Source organism: Alosa pseudoharengus, unplaced genomic scaffold (genome assembly GCF_046254945.1).
Source record: "Alosa pseudoharengus isolate Yale_2024_CS ecotype anadromous, Long Island Sound unplaced genomic scaffold, YU_APseudo_1.1 YU_APseudo_1.1_scf_8, whole genome shotgun sequence".
Lineage (NCBI taxonomy): Eukaryota > Metazoa > Chordata > Actinopteri > Clupeiformes > Clupeidae > Alosa > Alosa pseudoharengus.
In genome coordinates this window covers 7,445,939-7,467,452 of record NW_027468870.1, presented here as the reverse complement: position 1 = coordinate 7,467,452, position 21,514 = coordinate 7,445,939, and the positions used below count along the sequence as shown (strand labels likewise).

At 44.1% G+C, this 21,514-nt stretch overlaps 1 protein-coding gene across 1 annotated transcript; it reads right to left on the bottom strand.

Moving 5' to 3' along the window:
* On the bottom strand, positions 1–20,601 carry col23a1b (collagen type XXIII alpha 1 chain b). The gene is made up of 26 exons (XM_076273799.1): positions 20,556–20,601; positions 18,209–18,235; positions 17,915–17,941; positions 15,809–15,835; positions 15,522–15,548; positions 13,444–13,509; positions 12,144–12,260; positions 10,399–10,425; positions 10,215–10,241; positions 10,037–10,090; positions 9,791–9,853; positions 8,485–8,529; positions 8,245–8,322; positions 8,043–8,078; positions 7,816–7,860; positions 7,587–7,676; positions 6,991–7,044; positions 6,139–6,204; positions 5,701–5,724; positions 4,800–4,868; positions 4,214–4,276; positions 3,971–3,997; positions 3,798–3,851; positions 2,723–2,809; positions 1,321–1,359; positions 1–1,207 (listed from the first exon to the last, which is right to left on the bottom strand). The coding sequence occupies exons 2-26, from the start codon at positions 18,221–18,223 to the stop codon at positions 1,205–1,207; spliced, it is 1,230 nt and encodes a 409-aa protein (XP_076129914.1). The 5' UTR covers positions 18,224–18,235; positions 20,556–20,601; the 3' UTR covers positions 1–1,204.
* Between the last annotated feature and the right edge of the window lie 913 nt (positions 20,602–21,514).

Sequence of the window (21,514 nt, the reverse complement as noted above, 5' to 3'; positions counted from 1 at the left end):
TTTATCTGAACTTTTTTATTATCTCGGTTTCCTGAAAAATTTGGTATTTTAGATTTACTCCATGAAAATCCCTTTACAGTATCGTCAACAGCAACGGGAAAACATAAAAAAAAACTATGTATGTCCCAGGAAAGATGGGTGTATTCTACAATATGGCAGGCACAGGTGCAGTACTGCATCAAAAGTTTTAGTAAATATTCCACAGTGTCCATAAAATTTGATGTGTGTGGATTGAACGATCATGTCCATTTGATGCACAGAACTTGTAATAGACATAATTAACAAAATGTATGTTTAATCCAACGGGTATTTTAAAGAAATATACACAAATGATACTGAAAAGACACACATACTTAAGACACTGAAATGTCCTCAATAATTCTAACTATAGACATGTTATTTACAACCAGCTATGTGCACATTACATCAACAACCATTAAGATCTTAAACTGATCAGGTAATAACAAAGTATCTTAATATTCAAACTGGCTTTCGTTAAGATTCCATAGCTAAGCAGTTTTCAGAACACACATTATTTAAAAAGTACAAAACAAACAAAAATACAACTTCATACCTCACCACTGCATTATCTTAGTTTACCTGTTTGGTGTTTTCTGTTCTAATTATATTGCTTTGCAGAGTTTTTTGTCGATATGATTAATGTGAAAAGATAGAATTCCTGAGAGTTGAGGTCACTTTAACGTGAATTCAAACCATTTGCAGAAAGCCTGGTAGACAAAATGTAGGCCGTGGCTGTCTTGGATCCAGAACATCATATATTCTGCTGATAAAGAGGGTCATGCTATTGGTGTGTATGTTGCATATGGTAAGTAACAGAATGTACATCCTATTCCAATAATCATATGATGTTGTGTTTGTTATTTTTTGACCTCATATCCTTCCCTCAAGAGGTGTAGCAGCATTCTCTGTCCATCCTATGAGCGCTGTCATTTACTAGTCTCCCATACGTTTCCATTCAGGTGTCTGTTACAAAGCATCATGCTATAATGCCATAGAATCATCCTTCATTCAAATATTCAAACCATAGTGCCATAGTTTATATAAAAACAAAACACCAAAAAAAATAGACAGATCCTATATAAATCCTCCATATATTAAATAGAAAATGTTAAAAAGGGCAAAAAGTGTGTTAGCTGCAAAATATATATCGATATGTACAAATCCCATGCTTCCAAGTCAACGATCACTGCAAGAGAGTAAAATAGAGAGAAATGTCAATATCACATAATAACAGTATTTATGAACCGTGTAGAAATTTGAGTCTAAGAATGCTGAGACAGAAGGACAGAGAATACAGACCTTGTTCCAACATCCTGGTATGGGCAGCCCATCTCGACCCTGTTGGCAGATATAGAATAGGTGTAGTTATTGCATGCCATCCAAAGCTCTGACCATACTGAGGGACAGGAGAGGACCACCGCAGGCAAACACAAAGAGGCAGGCAATCACTGCACTGATTTGCAATCTGCAATCTGCACCCTTTAATGAGAAGGGGAGGGGGGGGGGGCACTGAATACAAACATTATGAGGTCATTCCATCACAATCACAACCACACAAGGAGTCATTTTTCATACACACAAAAACACAGGGCAAAAAAAAAAAACCTCAAACAAATTGATCACCATGCACACACAGGCAATACATCTCCACACATATTTAGAATGTGTCTAACTCTGATTTGAGTGTGTTTAGGGGCAATGGTTCTAGATGGAGTGCAATATCATAAGGTGTGATCATCTGTCATGAATGAAAGAAATCACAGAGAGTAACCAGGCTGGGTTAAACAACATATGCAGGTTAAGTACTGGTACCATGCACTGACAGTCAAAGCTAGTTGACTGAAATGCTACAAAAGAGAGCCTGGTTACCCTGAGCCACAATAAGAGACATCACAACACAAGCCATACTCACAGGCCCCACCGGCAGTGGTCATTGTGGTAATCAGGAAATGCTTAATTCTACTCTTCGAAAACGCCTTTAAAGGCAGTGAGCGGAGAAGGGAGGTAGTAATAGGGGGTTTCCTGCTTCCTGTTAGCCCGCTTTCAGTTTTAGGCCATCATGCATGTACTGACTAAGTGGCAATCATACGAATGTTCAGAATCCCTGATCGAGTTGCATCATTGATTATTGATTGACGTCATCCACCTAAACAAACACACAATTCAAACTCCTTTCCTGGTCCCAGTATGTTGACTGGTGAGACTGGTGAGGTATTTATTTTAAATTTCCACCTAGTACAGTAACCACTGCCTGCGGGTTAGCTGAACGATGATGAGGGGGTCGTGGGAGACACATAGACACAGAACACACAGGATACTGTACCAGGGGGCAGGGGGCGTCAGGGAGCAGCCCTGCTTCCCCGCCATGTCCTTTTAACGCGCTGGCAGCCTGCCATTGAAATTCATTCAGTTCTCTGTTATGTTCATGTCTGTCTGAATCTTTCCACACTCACGTACCACATCTCCACACTACCATACACGGAACACTCATATAACTTTCATGGGTATAAAGAATCTGTAAAAGTTTAATCCTTCTAAAGTTCAGTAAAAAAATGATCTATCATGAAGCCTCATGTTTCACAGCTGAGAGTAAAGATATGGAGCCCCTAGTAGGAAGGATGTTACTGGGTCTACAGCATTAAACAAGCAGTCCACTTTAGAGGTCCACTTTCTATACATATGAGATGAGTTGGTGACGTACCACAGGGCAGGGCTGGTCCAATCCAGGAGGACCCTGCTCGCCTTTCTGACCCTTCAGGCCCTTCTTCCCCCCTGGGCCACGGTCACCCTGTGGGACGGAGAAGAGAGGTGAGACATGCCTCTTCCTCTTCCTCTTCAAGGGTGTACTCACACTAGACAATCCGTACCATGCTCAAGAACCTTTGATCGGAAAAGTTCAGTGTGTTTGGCTAGTCTAGTGTGATCGCTTGGTACGATAAGCAGTGTCTAATTTGAGTGCCCTAGGTTGACTTTCATGCTGTCAAACTATTTGCAGTTTAATTGGTTTGTTAGTATGGAATTTGGTCAAAATGACCACTTTAGTAATGCTGTTCAATAAGTTGTCACTGGTTGTTATGTTAGTTAAATGTTTGAGAGAGAGGCTAGAGAGAGTGAAAGGGAGAGAGAGAGAAAGAGAATGAAAGGGAGAGAGAGAGAAAGAGAATGAAAGATAGAGGGAGAGGGAAACTGAAAAAGAAAGAAAGAGAGAAGCTGTTGTCAGACCTATGTGTAAGTCTGCATGTTCTGTGGATGAGCGGTTGAGCCGTATATCTGAACAACATAACTGGCCATTTGGAATTCTAAACTTAGCCGGCTGTTACACTACTACCCTCCTAGTATTTACGACAGACATTATGTAAATGAGCTTGTGTCTGAACGAAGCAAAGAACATGCAGAGATTCTGTTCATGTGCATGTTCAACCACGTTCAACCTGTTGAATCACACAGAGATTCTGTTAATGTGCGATCATAGGTGTTGTTCACACATATGATTGCATAATGTCATCATGTTAGCATCTTATCTATCAGACCTCCGTTTGACAAAGCTCCGCATATACTGCAGAGGATATGTCTGAAAGCAGCTAGAGAGAGTGAAAGAGAAAGAAAGACATATAGAGAGAGAGACAAAAAGAGAAAGAGAGAGAGAGTGAAAGAGAAAGAGCGATGAACATTTTATCATAACCTCCATAACCCCATGACTCATTGATTTGAGCACATGCCTGGGCGCATCTCCAGCTGGCTGGCTGGTTACTGAGTGTAATAGGTGCAGCACCAACCTTCTCTCCTCTGCCTCCCGTGTCCCCCTTCTCTCCCATGAGCCCTGGGAAACCCTGCACATCAAACACACTCTCAGGACCAATCACAGCCCAGAAAAGATCCATTTATCACACTAAATGCAACCAATCTTAAGCATGACTCCACTCCCCCACAAATGGAATCCAATACTCACATCTAATCCAGGCAGGCCTTGTTTGCCCTGTGGCCAGACACATGTAAGAAGAGAATAATAATGAAACAATGTTTCCGACCAGATGAGAGTCTGATTATTAATAGCATTACATTCACATAAAAGTGCATTAAATATTCAAGTCACGTCGCTGATTCTTACCAGGACAAGAATCATTCAAGGTCACATGTTAAGATGTGTACACTTCCACAGAGACAGACACAAATGGATGGAAAAGGTACTAACTTTTTCTCCTTTGGAACCTGGAAGGCCGACTAATCCATCAGCACCTGGTGAACCAGGAGCGCCCTGGGCATGGGAGAGAGAGTTACACATAATTTTAAAACAAAATCATCACAAGGCAAATCATCAAAAGAAGCACAGGATAGGGGATGGACACAACCAGTGTTTTGACAGTGAGACTGTTTTGGGCTACACCTTTTGTTCATTTATTGCTATTAATCCTATTCTCTTATTTCTATTTACATCTATTTACTGTCCTCCATGGCATTATTTACAGAGGCTACAGTACTTGTGTAATGACAATTCAGATATTCTATTCTATTCTATTCTATTCTATTCTATTCTATTCTATTCTATTCTATTCTATTCTATCCTATTCTATCCTATTCTATTCTATCCTATTCTATTCTATTCTATTCTATCATATTCTATTCTATCCTATTATATTCTATTCTATTCTATTCTATTCTATTCTATTCTATTTTATCCTATTCTATTCTATTCTATCCATGATTCTGTCTGAGCTGAGGCCCATCTGTGTCTAGTGACTGGTGAGGCATGGACATGTGCAGTGCTGTTGGGGACTCACTCTTGGGCCGGGGGCGCCCTGCTCTCCCACCTCCCCCTTCTCTCCTCTCAGCGCCTCGCCCGGCTCCCCCTGAGTGCACAAAGTCCAACTTCACACATCACACCAAATAAACATCCTCATTAACACAACATGACTACATTATCACTTCATTATCACATACTATCACACAAGTCTGCACACTCGTATAGGCTACCGCCATGAGTTACTGTGGACTGTAGGTCATGATGTAGTACAACACTTCTCACTCTGTTACTCAATGTATGTTTTGGCTCTACGCCACCAGAGTTTATTTAAGTGAAGCTTTCCAACTTTAAGGACAGGTTAGGGGGAACATATTAGTGGCTAAAATCTATTTGTGAAGTAAAAACTGCGTAAAGGAAAATGGACAACTTTGGGTAGTACAAAATAGTGGGTAGTACAATGTGGTGCAAAGCGTTCAGAGCCACACAAGCTCTTTCAGGAAAGCTTACAAGTCAGTGAACACTTGATTTGAGATTAGGTGCATAGTTTCATGAAGATTTTCTGAAAATGGCCTGAGGAAATGTATCAGTGCTGTACTGGTTTGGTGAGTTTGATTTCCTCTTTCTATGTGCCTTTATGTCAGCAACATTGGAGTGAGCTTTGAGCTGGTACAATCTTTTCAGTCATGTTTTGATCTATTCAGAAGTTATTACATACAAACAATTTGCATGGATTAACTATTTGAATCCAATGAAAAAGTTCCACACAAAAATGAATGTTATGAATACTCTCTGGGTTGAACATTAAGCTACATGTAAAACTATATTGTGTTTTGACATACATACAAATTTAGATATTTTTTCAAAGCACAAAATTGTTGTTTAACGGCAACATTTTTCCCGTCTAAAGTAGCTTATGTAATGGTCAAAAGAATTCTTACCTTGGGGCCAGGTATTCCATGACCCTGAAAAACAATGCCTGTGTTAGTGTGCCTGTGAAGTCACGCTTCATATGAAAGTCTACACTATTCAAAGGCAAATGCATTTAGATTAGATTTTTATTACAATGGCTTGTCCTTTAGATTGTTTTTTTGTTTGTTTAATTTAAGGCCATTTCAGCAACTAAGGCTTTTAATGACCAGAGCATTGTGTGTTATAGAAGCTTAAATATGTTTTTAAAAATCTATGCTAGTAACAAATTCTAAAATCTTCAAAGGTGGGACCTTAGAATTTTGGTGATAAAATCGTTGCTTTTTGGTTTTCAAGGCAGGGCAACAGGTCAAAATATGTCTCACTGACAGGGGCATTTCGCAAAATTGGCATAATGGAGGATCTTCACCCTTGTTGTTCAGATGTTCTCTGCATCTGGTTAGACTCACCTGGTGACCCGGGGGCCCTGGGGGGCCAGCTGGCCCTGGAGGTCCAGGCAGTGAGATGATCTGTGCCTGCAGCGAGGAGGGGACCAGTACACCTCAGTTAAACAATGCTACATTTATTACTGGTGTCTGTTTGGACGAGAGGCTTTCCATGATAGGCAATATCTTAGGACATCCCCACTCGTAATCACTCCACATTTAGTACTAAACTGTCTGACATGAATGACGTCTGACATGTATGACATGAACGAGAGAGCATCGATTTCATAATGTCACATTTGACTGTTGCTGAGTGAGAAGACGGAGTCAATGGAGTATGGTGAATGTTCAGATTAACATGGAACGTGAGGACAAGTGAGTATACAAAGTATATGTACAGAGTTTCCGTTGTTTAGCAACAGTAACTGCCAAGACTATTGATTAGAACTATTTTTGAGAGGCAGAGGATGAACGAGCCAAAATCAAAATGAATGATAAAAACACAATTTGATGTCTTTACGGTTCACTAGTTGCAAGTGGAACTGTTATATAAAAGCAATATAACACTCATGGTCATGGTGTTGGTAAAGGTCACACCTACGGCTGTGGTTATATGCTGCCAAACCACAGCTGTGGGGATATCCTTTACCAACCCAACTCTCACTTGTTCCATATTGCTTAAATATAGCAGAGAGAGAGAGAAAGAGAGAGAGAGAGAGAGAGAGAGAAAGAGAGATTTAAAAAGGCCATAACACCTGTCTGATTTCCCATTGTTATGTAACTTCTTAAGCTTAGCAAGCATGTATGTAAACAAGCCATGGCACCATTCCCATTCCGTGTGTTTGCCCTGTACAGGTGATGACATGCTAATCTTACCAGGTTGTCCTGAATCCAGGCGTCTCCTTTCTCTCCTTTTTGGCCATCCATACCCTGACAAAGTGATGCAAGTATGTCAATACTATGGCAAGTCAAATCTTTTTTAAATGAAATGGGTGGTCAAAATGGGTGGTCAAATTATAATGACCAAACAGGCTGTGTTGGTTCACACTCTAGCAATTTTTCACATAGATCTCTGTTTCCCAGAGGTCACCGAGTACTGTCGGCTAAATGGCAAAAAAAATGCTGCAGCTAACAGCTAGAGCAGGCAGCTACAGTGCTACACTTTGGGGGCATGATTTTAAAAATTGCCGGAATTCTCCTTTAAGGAAACACAATGTGTCCTCCGGCAGGCCCACTCTCACACAGTTTCAAATGCTGCCACCTTACACAAAATCTCTCTAAACAGATGACAGGTACATTTGTGCGCATTTGTGGGTTAGTGCATTGCTTCCATATGTTCCATATAGTTTTAGTTTGTATGCAACGTACTTTGCTCTTTGTCAGTTGCTCTGTGTATGTAGGCATGTATGCATATATGTATGTATATATGCACATATGAATGTATATGTATTGTGTATAATCAGCAGACTCACCGACGGGCCAGACAGCCCCATCTCCCCCCTCTCTCCTTTCTCCCCAGGGTACCCTGGCCTCCCGTCCTCTCCCCTCTCACCCTGCGGGCCCTGTGGAGGAGGACAAGGCCCATTTCCATACACATTTCAAACACGTCTCTAGAAAGTCCTACTCGGTGCGTTCATGCTGAATGATAATCATGGTGGGCGCAGGTCAGATATGGTCAGATATGGTCAGATATTACTCCACCTGTGCTCCATCTGCTCCGCGTTGGCCAGGGAAGCCGTCTTCTCCCTGCAAGAGCGATACAAACAAACACACATGTGACAAGCATTACCACATCACTTGCAATCATATGTCCAGACCCACTGCATTCAAATTAAACACGGGCAGAGGGAGGGGTGGTGCCACAAACATCAGTTGTCCTGCCTAGTGCCTTGTCAAACTAAATATCTGTAGAGACAGGGTGGTCTTGCCTTGAGTCCTGGTTCTCCCGGCGGCCCTGGAGCTCCCTAAAGGGAAACAGGGACATATTTGCATGAAATTTGTAGACAATGGACGTGAACACACAAAAGCATAAGATGCATACAGTGCACATGTGCAGTGCATATGAATGCTTTGTTTGTACAACGGAATACAAATTCCATCACAGAATACCAGCTTTCCATAGTAACTGACCCTAAGAGCGTGGAAGAGTTCTCCAGTGAGGTCAATTCCCTCGGATGAACCAGGGGCTCCTTTTTCTCCAGGTAAACCCTACACAGACAAGAGATGGAGTTAAGCCAAACATCCAGGTACTTAACACACAAACACACATACATACGGTGTACAAAAATATACAAAAGTACACAAAGGGAGAACTACACACAAACACTCAAATACGATGCACAAAATACACACACAGAGAGTATTACACACCATAATTCCTTGAGGCCCCTGCTCTCCAAAATCACCCTTCTCCCCCTGTAGAGACATCACCACATTATGTATATATACCAGACATATGCTTACTTATATCACACGCTAATCCTCTGTCAGATGCCATTAAAGCATAAGCAAATTTGCTTATCTGGATATTTGTTAAACCTGGAAGCAGGGCTCACTCAATATTCTGGACCAAACTTATGACTTAGTATCAGAAAAAAAGAGAAAGAGTTGCACTTTGCATGAACTAATTAATTTATTAGAATTTCATTGATTCATAGATTTCAGTGTCAGATGTGTTTCGGTCTAGTGCCTTATGTGTAGCCTGGATGCCAGCCGAACTTAGCCCCGCCCACAACATTTGAGGTCAGGAAGTTTGGTCTGGACTTGTTCCGTTGTGGAGCAACTATGCCCGGACCAGAGCTGTTCGGACCAATCAAATTGGGCTTTGTACGATGATGGACAGAGCAACAGTGCACTGAGCACGCTTAGGTTGATTTTGTTTGCAACAAAAACGCTGTTGCTAGACAGATGGCTTCTAGGAAATTTCCATGCGATTTGACCTTTTATTTACTCGAAAACGGAGGTTTTATCACTGAAATAGACTATTTCTGAAAACTCCGGCTAAAGTGGATATTTGGGAAAACTCCAGTTTCACCTTCATCAAGGGAAAACAGTGTTTTTGCATTGTGACATGTCGTTCCCTCGTTTGTTTGAAATCTCTGATTGGCCACCTTTTTGCTTGAGGGGTTTGCGACACCCTTCCCCAGCTTTTTTTAGCATCGGTATGAACAGAATTATTTTAAAAAAGGAAGGAGGGGAAATATCTGTTTTTCCGAATAGCCTACCCTGCTACGTGTTTCGTTGTCTTAGATTTCGCTTCCGGGTGTTGTACAAGATATTGACAGCGCAATAACTTTAAAAAACGTCCAGAAAACAATGTTAAGGCATTTGTGGAGACGAATGATGGCTCGGGTGTTCTTCCTACAGCTCATGTTAAACTATTTCGTTGCTCTGATTGGTTAGGACCATCCAATTGAGTGCAGAGGCATTTTCCCCACTGTATCAGTTGAAACACGCCCCATAATCACGTCCCAATGGAGCAGTATCAGACTCATATTCTGACTAGAATTTGAGTATGACGACGTCAGGCTACCTTCTGTGCAATAGACATTCTTTTCTAGTTTTTTTTTTTTTTTTGTTGCTAAACCTCATCCCCTCATTCTGTTCCTAAACCTCACCAGATGCTGAGCCCTGCTGATTATGTGATACTCTGATGGCAGACAGGCTGGTAGCTCACCTTCATCCCTGGGAGCCCGTCGATGCCCCTCTCTCCGGGACCACCCGACATGCCAGGTTCTCCCTGCACATCACCAACAGGAGACAAAGACAACACATGAACTCATGACGACCACTGACCAGTACTGTGACCAGGGAACACACACTGATACTGGGGCTCTAGACTTCTCAGTTCTTACAGAAGAAAAACTCTGGATTTTACTATAAATATTCGTTATATTGGTCACAGCAGACCAGACAACAGTACCTTTATTCCTGGAGGTCCCTGTGGCCCTGGCCCGCCATCTTCACCGTCATCACCCTGAAAGCACATACACATTTCAAGTCACCTTGAGAGAGTGTGTGAAAGAGTCTGCACGCATGTGTCTATGTGTGCATGCACTATTACATGTGGCTATTGTATTAAGTGTATTTGAGTTGCTGACCTGAATGCCTGGGAGCCCTCTCGGTCCCTGTTAAAGGTTAGAATTTTAAGTTAAAATCTATTCTATAGCATTCTATTCTACCCCTATTTTGTCCTAACTACATACATTATATTAATAGAAATGTTAATAAATAAAATATACTGTATGTGAGTAGTAAAGAGGTAAAGAAAACACAAAATGTCACCTCAATGCCATCACGTCCGGGAGGTCCCTGTGAAAGACAGATGAAGGTTTAAAAACACCTTACATGAATGTGAACAGTTATGAGGAGTAATTTCTTTCAATAACCACTAGGGGTCAGTATACAGCTTGGTTGTGGGTCTGCTCGGTGAAATACTGCTGAGTTGTGGGCTCCTATGTCCTTGCCTCACATTCTTTTGTAGTTAAGCACAATTTACCTCACAAGTTAAACAGACAAAAAACAACAACTTCATAGCAGAATGAAATGTTAAGCCCTCTCTTCCCGTCATAAATTCTTTGGCCTGTTTGCCCGAAAACACAGACGGAGGGCATTGTACAAACACAAAGCCTCTCTAAACTCTCCCAGCATTAAAACAGCAAGCACTACACTCTGAGTAGCCTTAAAGGGAAAGTCTCTTTAAACAGGCGTCCTTTAATGAAAATATGCTTTTCGATGATGAGAGGTCCCACCAAATGATTTACATCCTCAAGTCAAAACTCTTTAAGACAAAGATATTACATCATTATCTTCCACATCAGAAGAGGCATTTGATGTTCTTGGAAGATATGTCATATAGACACTTCAAATAGTATAACAGGCTATGCTTCACTCGCATGCATATGGTCTAATGATGAGACTTGGTGACAGGTCTCAACGCATTGAATTATGGGATGGGCTTCAAAGCCTGCTGGGACACTAGAGTCTGGGTTGTAAATAAATCTCTGCGACGTCAGAGTGTCTTTTCTGTTAACACCACGCGTCTGGTGAGAAGCAACAGGCTCAGCCATCAGCCCTCTCAAGCTGCTAATGAGGTGGTTTCAGTGAGCTTAGATAAACACAATTAAGGGACACAACAACAGGAAATGGCCTTTGAGCCTGGCTGACCCTGGAACATCTGCTCTCAATGTGAACGTCAGCTTTGAGCTGTCGCATCTGTGGTATCCCGGGTTGTGTGTGCGGAGCCTTTTGGGTTCAGTGCTTGACAGACACGGGACAGGGGAGGAGAGGGGCGAGGGTTGGGGGGGGGGGGGAGGAGAGGGGCGAGGGTTGGGGGGAGGGGGGGGGTTGGGGTGTAGAACTTGCTCATTGGAATTTGCTCATTGTTTCCCTTCCAAGAGCGATGGAGCAGTGGGTTTCTTGGCCTGGTCGGTATGTCTGGGTGGCAGGGATCTGTATGGCTCACTGATAAGACATGTGTGTGGATTGGAGGGACAGGCTGGATGTGTTTAATTGTAGTAACTAATGGTGAGTCATTAGGCTCGAGTGAGAGTCACCTCCCTCTCTGGCGCTGCAGCACCTGGTGAGTGTATGTGTGTGATGGAGTGTGTGAGGGTGTGTGTATGTGTGTGTGTGATGGATTGTGTGATGGAGTGTGTGAGGGTGTGTGTGTGAGGAGTGTGTGTGTGTGTGTGTGTGTGTAAGTGAGTGTGTGTGCATGTGTGTGGGTTGTGTGTGTGTGAGTGAGTGTGTGTGTGTGTGTGTGAGGAGTGTGTGTGTGTGTGTGTGTGTGTGTGTATGTGTGTGTGTGTGTGTGTGTGTGTGTGTGTGTGTGTAAGTGAGTGTGTGCATGTGTGTGTGTGTGTGTGTGTGTGTGTGAGGAGTGTGTGTGTGTGTGTGTGTGTGTGTGTGTCTAAGTGAGTGTGTGTGCATGTGTGTGTGTTGTGTGTGTGTGAGTGAGTGTGTGACTCATGGATGAGTGAATCAGACCTGCTGTCCCTAAGGTACACACATCCTGGGACGGTACGTACCGGCTCGCCAGGGAACCCCCTCGGTCCATCCCTCCCGGTGTTCCCAGGCGGTCCCCTGGGGCCTGGGGTTCCTGGGGGCCCTGGAGGGCCCGGGGGCCCCACTTGGCCTTGGTCTCCCTAACATAACAACATAAGTGTGGGTGGGTGGATGTGTGGGTGGCGAATGAAAGAAAATGCAGGCACCAAAACGACACATCAAAATGAGTCACAATGTCATGCTCAAATGTAATAATCATATATTGGTAACAATAAAAAAACAGCTGCATGCGTGTCATTTGTATTTCAGCTGGGCCTTTTCTAAGTCACGTGATGGCAGAAGCAGAGGCTGGGGGACGTTTGCCAAACCCAATGTGTTAAATACAGTCCAGTGTGGCTGGAAAACTGAAAATTTTGCGGTTGATTGTTATGGCATTATACATAAATAACTTTGGCCCAATTACATTACAAAAGGGCACTTGCGTTGACAAGAGAAAAGACTATTTTTATTCTTTTGGTGAGGCAGGTTTATACTTTTCTTAACATCCATAAAACAAAGCAATTCATTTGAATGGCCTTTATGAGAAGGGGTTTTTAACTTTTCCAACTTTCAGCCTAAGTTTTTAATTGGAAACAGACAGGGGTCCCAACAGAAAAAAGTTATAAAAGAACTTATAACAGTAAGTGGAAAGGCCAGGAGAAAGAAAACATGCATGATTTGAGCAGAATAGAGAGAGAAATAGAAAGTGAGAGAATAGGGAAATAAAGAAAGAGAGAGAGAGAGAGAGAGAGAAAGAAAGACAGATAGTGTAAGATACAGCCGAGGCATGCAACAGGCTTGCTCTACCTTCAGAAGGCGCCTTGGAAAAACATGCTGGTCACCTGAAAGAAAGCCGTGGTCATGTCGAGGGAAGACCATCTAGAGCCCAGAAGCAGAGGAAGAGAGAGAGAGAAAATGGAAGAAAGGAAGAAAAACAGAACAACAAAAGGCTGAAAACTAGGCGTCTAGTGAAAAGAGGCCAGTCGTGACTGACACACCCTTCTCCTCACCACAAGAAGAGGAAAAGCAAAAGCAAAGGAAGAGTCTGAAAGGAAGAAGAGATGAGAGGAGGCTGCGGGACCCCATCAAAGACCTGCAAAACCAGAAGCCTTCAGAGGGGGCCTCCGTGGACCCCAGCACAGATCTGCTAGTGTCACGGCTTTGGAGACAGACAGCTCTGGGGTGTGTGTGTGGGTGTGTGGGTGTGTGTGGGTGTGTGTGTGTGGGTGTGTGGGTGTGTGTGTGCAGGGGAGGGGGGCAAGGGGTGGCGTACGAGGAACAAACCTTCATAGGAATCTGATTATTGTCTCTATTGTACAGGCCTGCAGAGCTGGGGTACGCAGGAGGTCCCTGGGAATAGAAGGGTGGGGGTAACAAGAGAGGACATGGTGGGGGAGAGCAGGGCAGACAATAAGGTAGTAAGAGGATGGGGTGGATGGATGGATGGATGGATGGATGGATGGATAGATAGATGGAGATAGAGAGATAGAGAGATGGATTGATGGAGTTTGAGGTGGGGGCACAGAAGGCCAGGGGGGTATAGTGCAGGGCGAGGAGAGAGCAGGGTGGGGGGACACGATGGGACATGATGACAGATGCAGAAGCAGTGGGAGAGAGACACTGTTTACTCAAGCATTAGGTGAGGCCGATGGTGGGGGGCCAGCAGTTCAGAGCAAAATGTGACAATCCGAATATCACAGCTCAACGTGACTTCCATTTCCATAGGACTAAATGGCAGCGCTGACCACTCTAATTGTCACAGCAGCTTGCGTCTGGAGATGCCACACTTCTCCCACGGAGCCTGGAGGAGCTGGCGCAGAGGAAGGCGCACATAATGGCCATGAGGTTTGCGTTGGGGCTGTGGTTTTTGCTCGGATAGTTGTGGTCGAGGAGAGTAAAATCACATTTTCCCCGGAGTGATTTTTCTCTCTGCACTCTCTTCCCACAGTGACACTGGTTATTGAGCGCAGTTCACAATAGCGATGATGGAACCCAGAACACAGCGATCTGGGCTTACATCCACATTGCTGTTGTGTTGCGACGCTCAGACCTGGAGCAATCAAGCTCGCCTATCAGCCCACGTTCTCTCTGGCTAGTGATGCTACAAGCATCCATCCCAAAAATGCGGAATACTGTATGGATGCGAAATGAGCAGAGACAAGTTAAAGATGGGGGAGCTGTGGTGCCCGCGGCTGCAGACTCTGCACCACATATGGGTCCAAGCACTGACAGGGACCTTCTTCACTGTCATACACAAATGAAGGCAAAACGCCGCAAAAACACAGTTAAAAAAGTGAATCCATGAAGCTCAGACCTGGACTAATTAAGCTTGTGTATTCGCTGACATTCTCCCCTTAGTCATGTTATATTCATGCATTTTAAAAAATGCAGAATGCCGTTTCAATGAGAGACAAACAGACATGGGTTAAAGTATAAGCATATAGGCATGCGCCTGCAGCCGCGGGACGTCAGCACTGACAGTAATGGATGGACGAGGCAGCGGCGACTGACCCTGGGCTGCGCTTAATTCGCTCCATTCAAGGGCGCAGGGGTCAAGTACGGAGGAAAGGCTACGGGTCCACCTGTTAAGGGCACTCGGGTTACACAACAATTTGCCATCTGTGAGGAGAAAACTCTTTTCAGAGCTCAAAAAACAAAAAAAACACTTTAATTGACTGCTTTTTGGGGTAGTCAAAGTTGTGAGGTTCTTCTCATAAGAACTTTTAAGTGATTCCAGGAACTCCCTCCAAGTTACTGTTAAAAATACGATTTCACAGAAGGCGGACTTCCTCTCATTACTCAGCCCTTTGCACGTATGATTATTAATGGGAAAATTAAGCGCCTTTCTTTCAATACACTCATATGACTTAATGGTTTTGGGGGAGAATTTCCATCGTCAGTGAGTATCGCGTGGACAATATTGCAATGCGAACTATTCAAAGCATTCTTCAGTATAATCAGTTTAAGAGGTGGGCCTGGACGACAGCAACTGTTTTTAATAGAGCCAATTTGGCTCGTGGGCGATGGGGGGGCCTACAGGTCACTGCCGTTAAACAGCCTAAATGGCTGGCCCGTGATGGCTAGGGCTGTTATAAATAGAAAACCATTATGACCCTTTTGGTCAAATTCCTGATTGGACACGGACTCTATTTTCTCCCGCTGGGAGGTGGATGGAGAGGGAGGCTGGAGGGAGCGGTGGGAGCGTTGGAGGGATACGACGCTGTCCGGTGCAGGCTAACTGATGTGGATAAGTGTGGCTGCTAATGGTCAGAGAGGCTGCTCCCAGTGATGACAATGGCAGCTGGGGCCGCATCTCTGCTTGGGTTACCAAAGGGAGGCTGTGCTTAAGGTTGCGCACTCACCCTGGGGCCGGTGTCTCCTCGGTCACCCTGAGAAAGAGAAGACGAAAGAAAGAAACAAAGAAAGAAAGAAAAAGAATGAAAAAAAGAGTCAGTTTTGGCCAATCGGATTTGACACAGGCACCACACAAATGACATCTAATTCGATCCTGTGTTCTTCAGAGAGGCCATTGTTCCACTTGCTTGTAATGTCGAGGGTCTGGTCTTCATTATGCCCAAACGTTTATTACAGTGCTTTTATAGCGGGGTGCACTGCACAGTAATGCACATGGACAGATTTCATAACGTACCTTTTCTCCTTTGGTTCCTGGCAAACCCTGGCAACAGAGGAAATCAACAGCGGGATCAGGAGTTAGACTCACATGAAAGGATCAAATCTTGAACCTATCCCACCCTCCACCCCCCCCCACCCCGCCACCCCACCCTCTCCTCCAAAATCCTTTGTTTCAAAAGAGCAGTTTCATGGTTCTTTTCAAAATTAGCACACTGGACAAGTGAACTGTTATTTTTATAACATGACAACCCTTTCTCATTGCTCAAGCCAAGATCTCAAAGCCCTTACCTAAGAACATGGTGCACAGAAACAGATGATTCGGTGACTATCTGCGAGAGCGTGATGCATCCACAGTCAGTTTGCAGGCACATTTGAGCCTCAGCTCTCTCCTGATTGCAATTAATCCTGTGAAGTCATGGACGCTCGTGGCCCGGGGGCCTGATGTGGACGCATGTGAGGATTGAGCTGAAGTACATCTGCTGATACTGTCTTTGAAAATGAGCGGGCCTCTCTGCTTCACCGCCTCTGACAGCTCTCTGACATATGGACAGCATTTAAAAATGTTTCAGAATGCAGGGGCTGTTGTTTCAGGCCCTTGCCGTTCCAAATGCATTTTCCCATGTATTAACTAAAGCCCCTGAAAAGCCCAGTCCATACGCTTAGATCACTCACGTCAGAGAGAGATCTCTTACACATGAAGGGAGTGCTAATGGAATGACTTCATGTTAAAATAGCAGTACAGTATTTGAATTTGAAGAATGAATTTGACGATTCAAAAACCAGTTGCCTATAAAAAATATGTGTCTCATTGTCGTTTTTTTGAGGGCAGTTAAATAACTCAGTGCACATCTAGCGAAGTGGGAATGAAGCTGTTTGTCTTCTTGCTCGCATGACAGCCACAAAACACGACCCGTTTTCTGTGCCTTGGAGCGATTATAACCTGTTTATGAGGATCTTCTGTTTTCTATGTGTAAACTCTCACTGCTAATGTGATTTTAAAGAGCCCCCTTCCAAGTTTGAAACACTTCATTTATTTTAGTGTGTGTGCATGTGTGAGTCTGTGTGCATGTGTGAGTGTGTGTGTGTGTGTGTGTGTGTGTGTGACACTCCACCGTTTGCTCAAGCCATTCCTCTTAGGCCCCTCCGATGTAAACACACATGCGTATGGCAGAGCAATTAATCTGGAGACTGGACTAAGACTAGCCTTGAGAGACTGCAGCAGAGAGAACTGAGACACAAAGCAGAGTTGGTGTTGACCTCGTCAAGGGGCAGTTTTGGCCAAGTGGCTTATCACTACTGAGTGTGTTAACTTGAAAATCCTTCTATTCTCTCGCGGTTTTGGATGTTCTCGTGTTCATGATGTTCTGATTTTCCTGATGTTCCACGCTGACACATTCTGGGTAGAGCAGTGACTACAGGACTGTTTGAGATTATACTAAACCAACAATACCCCTGAGATCTGTCTAACTACTAGCAGAATGATGCTGCAGATGCATTTACTGTTGGACCAGCAACACAGTGGAATGTCAGTGGATATGACACAAGTAATTTGCGTATTTCGGTGGCTGTATTGTGGAAGTGCACTGGTTTACTTGTGGAATTTTCAGTACTCAAGCCAACCTCAGTCTGTAATTTTGTGTATTTTGTGTTCAGAGAACACAAAGGTTGCCCAACAATTACCGGTATCAGCCTATTTGGTTGCTTTCAAATAACTAATAAAGTATTGTTGATGTACAATTACAACTTGGACTTCTGGCTCCCAAATTCCTGAAACACATCCATGCTGGCTGAAATAGTGCATAACAAATTAGACTGAGAAGGAGAACTCAGGGTGAGATTTAGACCTGCAACTCTACAGCCCAGAGAGCATTGTGATTATGAGCTAACTAGTATGTGATAACCGATAAATAACTTCTGACATATTGTGTATATCCTGGAGCAAAAGATAAGTTGGTCAAACACACATGTTGTTGTTTCTCCACCATCTGCCTGAGAACATATTCCATTGCTTTTTCCCAGTATCTGGTTCAATGACTATGTTTACATAAACTCTGCCATTCGCAAAGCACTTACAACAACTCTGCCTAGAACAACTCTGACAAAGGAATCGAGACTCACATACCTGGCTTCCCTTTGGTCCAGGTATGCCCTAATAGCAGCAGAAGAGAAAAAAAGAGGTTTTTGACATTTAGAGAGAGGGAGAGAAAAAAAAAACATAAACACTGAATTTTGCGCCTCTAGCAGCTCGGCGGCCCGTGGCCCTGCGTTCGAAAACCTCTCGGTGACACATATATCTGTCACAGCCGGTCTATGAACTGACCGAGCAGACAGCAGAAACAGCCCCTCTATTATACCCCATTTAACACGTTATTCTGTGCCTTAATCTGACAGTGCGATGACAGATGTGGATACTCACTGGCTTCCCGTCCATGCCGAGAGGGCCCTGGATGGAGAGAGAGTGAGAGTGAGAGAGAGAGAGAGAGAGAGAGAGAGAGTGAGAGTGAGAGAGAGTGAGAGAGAGAGAGAGGGATCAAGGACGCACACGTTATGACAGGAGTCCAGAGAATCACATGCCTCTTGGGGGCTTTCCCATTAAGAGGTCATCTAAGAACACTCACATCTGCACACTGTCAGCGAGACCGTGGCTGTCGTAACACGTTCCCACAACTGCTTGGACCCAGCAAAGGGTCTCAGATTCCACTACTTAAGGGATTACTTTGCTTAACTGCACCCCCCCTCCCCTTTAAATACACATGTATACAGAAAAACATAATGCAGGGCAGAAACAAGCACAAGGTAAGCGTGCAGTGTTTGTCTTCAGCATGTGTGTTTCTTTGACCTTAAGCCTAAAATGTTCTGTGATCAGGTAGCCATCAGGGAGTCTAGGGCCTGTGGTCTGTGCATGAAAGACATGTGGAGACGTTCCCCAGATGTGCCTGTTTCTGCTCCCCTGACGGGCAGGAACTCAATCGCTTCGGACAGCCCCGCTGACAACGACCACAATGACCTGCCCAGAGCTCCGAGGCCCACATGTACCCCCCCCCACCCCCCCACCCCAACGAATGGGCAGAGCCCAGAAGACTGCACCAGTTCCTGTAAGACGGGGCTCCTCCCCCCCCCCCCCCCCCGGGTCAGTGTTCACCATGGTCCTTATTAACACACATGTGTTAGGCCACGGAGCGAATCCTCTCTCAAAAAAAAAAAATGTAAAAAAAAAACTGAAAAAGTGAATCAAACAAAAGAACAAATAGAGGGCGACTGCAACCAGCGTTGCGTTTGATGTTCAGGAGTCTGGGAGAGTCTGGGAGCGTTTACATCTGTAGGTCCCACCTCACGAACCCAGCCAGGCACATTCATTAGAGGGAGCAGGGAAGGTCGCTGTCCACAGCAATCAAGGTGCTGAAAGGTCTACAGAGACGTGACCCCCACAGGACGCTCTCAACTGGGCAGTGTGTTTGCAAACAGCCAATAACAGTGAATAAACTAAATCAAACGAAAAACATTAAGCTCTCCTTTCAGGGGGGAAACTTGATGATGGACTTGTTCCTTTCTGTTCGGGCTTTTAAGTTTGAAACTTTTTTTGTCCTTTTAACACATCTTGAGTACACTGCAGGCCACCTGCTCTCACTGACCATATTTGTTTGCTTTTTGGGAAACTAAACACTTGAGCTTGCAGTTCACAACACGCATGGCTTGGGTTTGGGGCTACGTCGATTGGGGTCAGTGGATGACCCGTGCCAAGAGCACTGCAGCTGTCAATGCACTTGTGACTGATTCCAAACCGGACTAATGCCTGTCATAAATACAGGGCCTGGACAGTGGAGTGGGCTGTACAGTGAAAGGGAAAGCACGAACACTCTCTCTCTCTCACACACACACACACACACACACACTCACACACACACACACACACACACACACACGCACACACACACACACACAGACACACACACCCAAACGCTAACAGACGCTAGCACATGGCGAGAGCGAGATGGATGGAGTGTTTAGTGATCGCTGCGAAGGGAACTGGAAGTCCAGCTAAGCCCACATGTGGCTACGCACAGCACATCCAGCACCGAGCCGCTCAGCTTGTTATTATTGGAGCCACTTCACAGGCTTTTGCATTTCCCTGTTGATCTTACGGCAGCGCGAGGGCTGCCAAGGCATGCAACCAATTGCATCTGGCCCCGGTTGTCTGCAGGGGTTGGCTATGCTCTCGGACTGTTCCCTTGCTTTTATGATATCGGGAATTAACATTTTCTGGAGCAACAGCCATAATGCTGATGCATGGACGCAGAAACGTATGGCCTGTTGATGGAAAACATGCGACATGCCGATGCTTCCCTGTTAATTGTCAAATCCTAGATGTAGTCAGTAAATTTCCTATGTTTTGCAAAATCACACATCATTAAAGCAGTAGGTTTTCTTTCATCAGGGAGACAAATTGCTGAACATTAAAATTATATACTATATATAGAAGAACACTTTTCCACATATGTTGAATGAAATATAATCCCATATAGTATAGCAACAGCTCATTAGAACACTCAGCCTGTTAAAGTGTTGTTCTGAACAGAACCACCAGGTGTTGCTCTGTCGCAACACAATGCCATTACTCTAGAAGGGTACTGACCCCAAAAAACTAGCACTACTAGAACTAGAACAAGCACAAGTCAAGACAACACTGCAACTAATACTGTTCATGCAGGACAGCAGATGTGAGCTGCGCTTTAATTGAAGGAGGACAATGAAATGGACATTACCGGATAGCCATCCCGTCCTGGCGTTCCCTGGAGGATTACAGTCAACAAAGCAAAACAAAACAAAGACCAGGATTAGGATTACGACACAAATGGATTTTGCTGTTCATAAATATGAGGTAGTAGCATTGTGATGAATGTAGCTGCTTCTGATGTCAACACTAAAGTTGTTTAAAAAAACTATACATGAATTAAATCTAATACTATATATACATATTGCATCATCATGCATTCATCCTCTTGAACCACATAATGACCATGTTTCCACATGCAAAAAAAACCCTCAACCTCCAAAATCCGCCAGTGGATCCAAAGTGTCAGATTGTGGGATATGTGAACACACTCAGCTGCTCGCTGTATGTGTATTTATGTTTTTATCGTGTTGTGACGACAAATCATCTGCGAAAGCCATAACATGTTGGCTTGAGATGTAGAGAGAGAGATCTGGTCCTCTGTGGTGTCATAAAGTTCCCAGTTGCAGCCTAGAGCAGTGGTTCATAAGGGACAGAGACATCTGTGTCTCAGGGATAGAGAGCTGTGTCTGTGGCCTACATGCACCCCACTGATGCCTCTATTTTGTCCTTCTTTCATCTGCAGTTCCCATAAAAGCAGCACATAATCAATCCTGAAAGCGAGAGTGACAGGACTCCATCTCAGCGTGGCCAAGGACTATGCCATTTAAGGTGGCGACCATTCAAGGCTGTGCGGTAACTCCACCAATTGACACATGGTCCAAGGACTTCCGCAGGAATGCTTTTACTCGGAGTCATTCTGTCTTTGCCATGAGCTTTTTAAAACACATGATCGCCCACCTGGGATTTATAAAACTAATACTATGTTTCTCAGTAGTTCCAGAATCAGCGCACTGACATGAAAACTTTTCAGTAGCCTACCTCTCAATGTCATTTCACTGGGCACGTGTTATGCATAGAAAACACTTTCACTTTTAATTTTTCAAATAT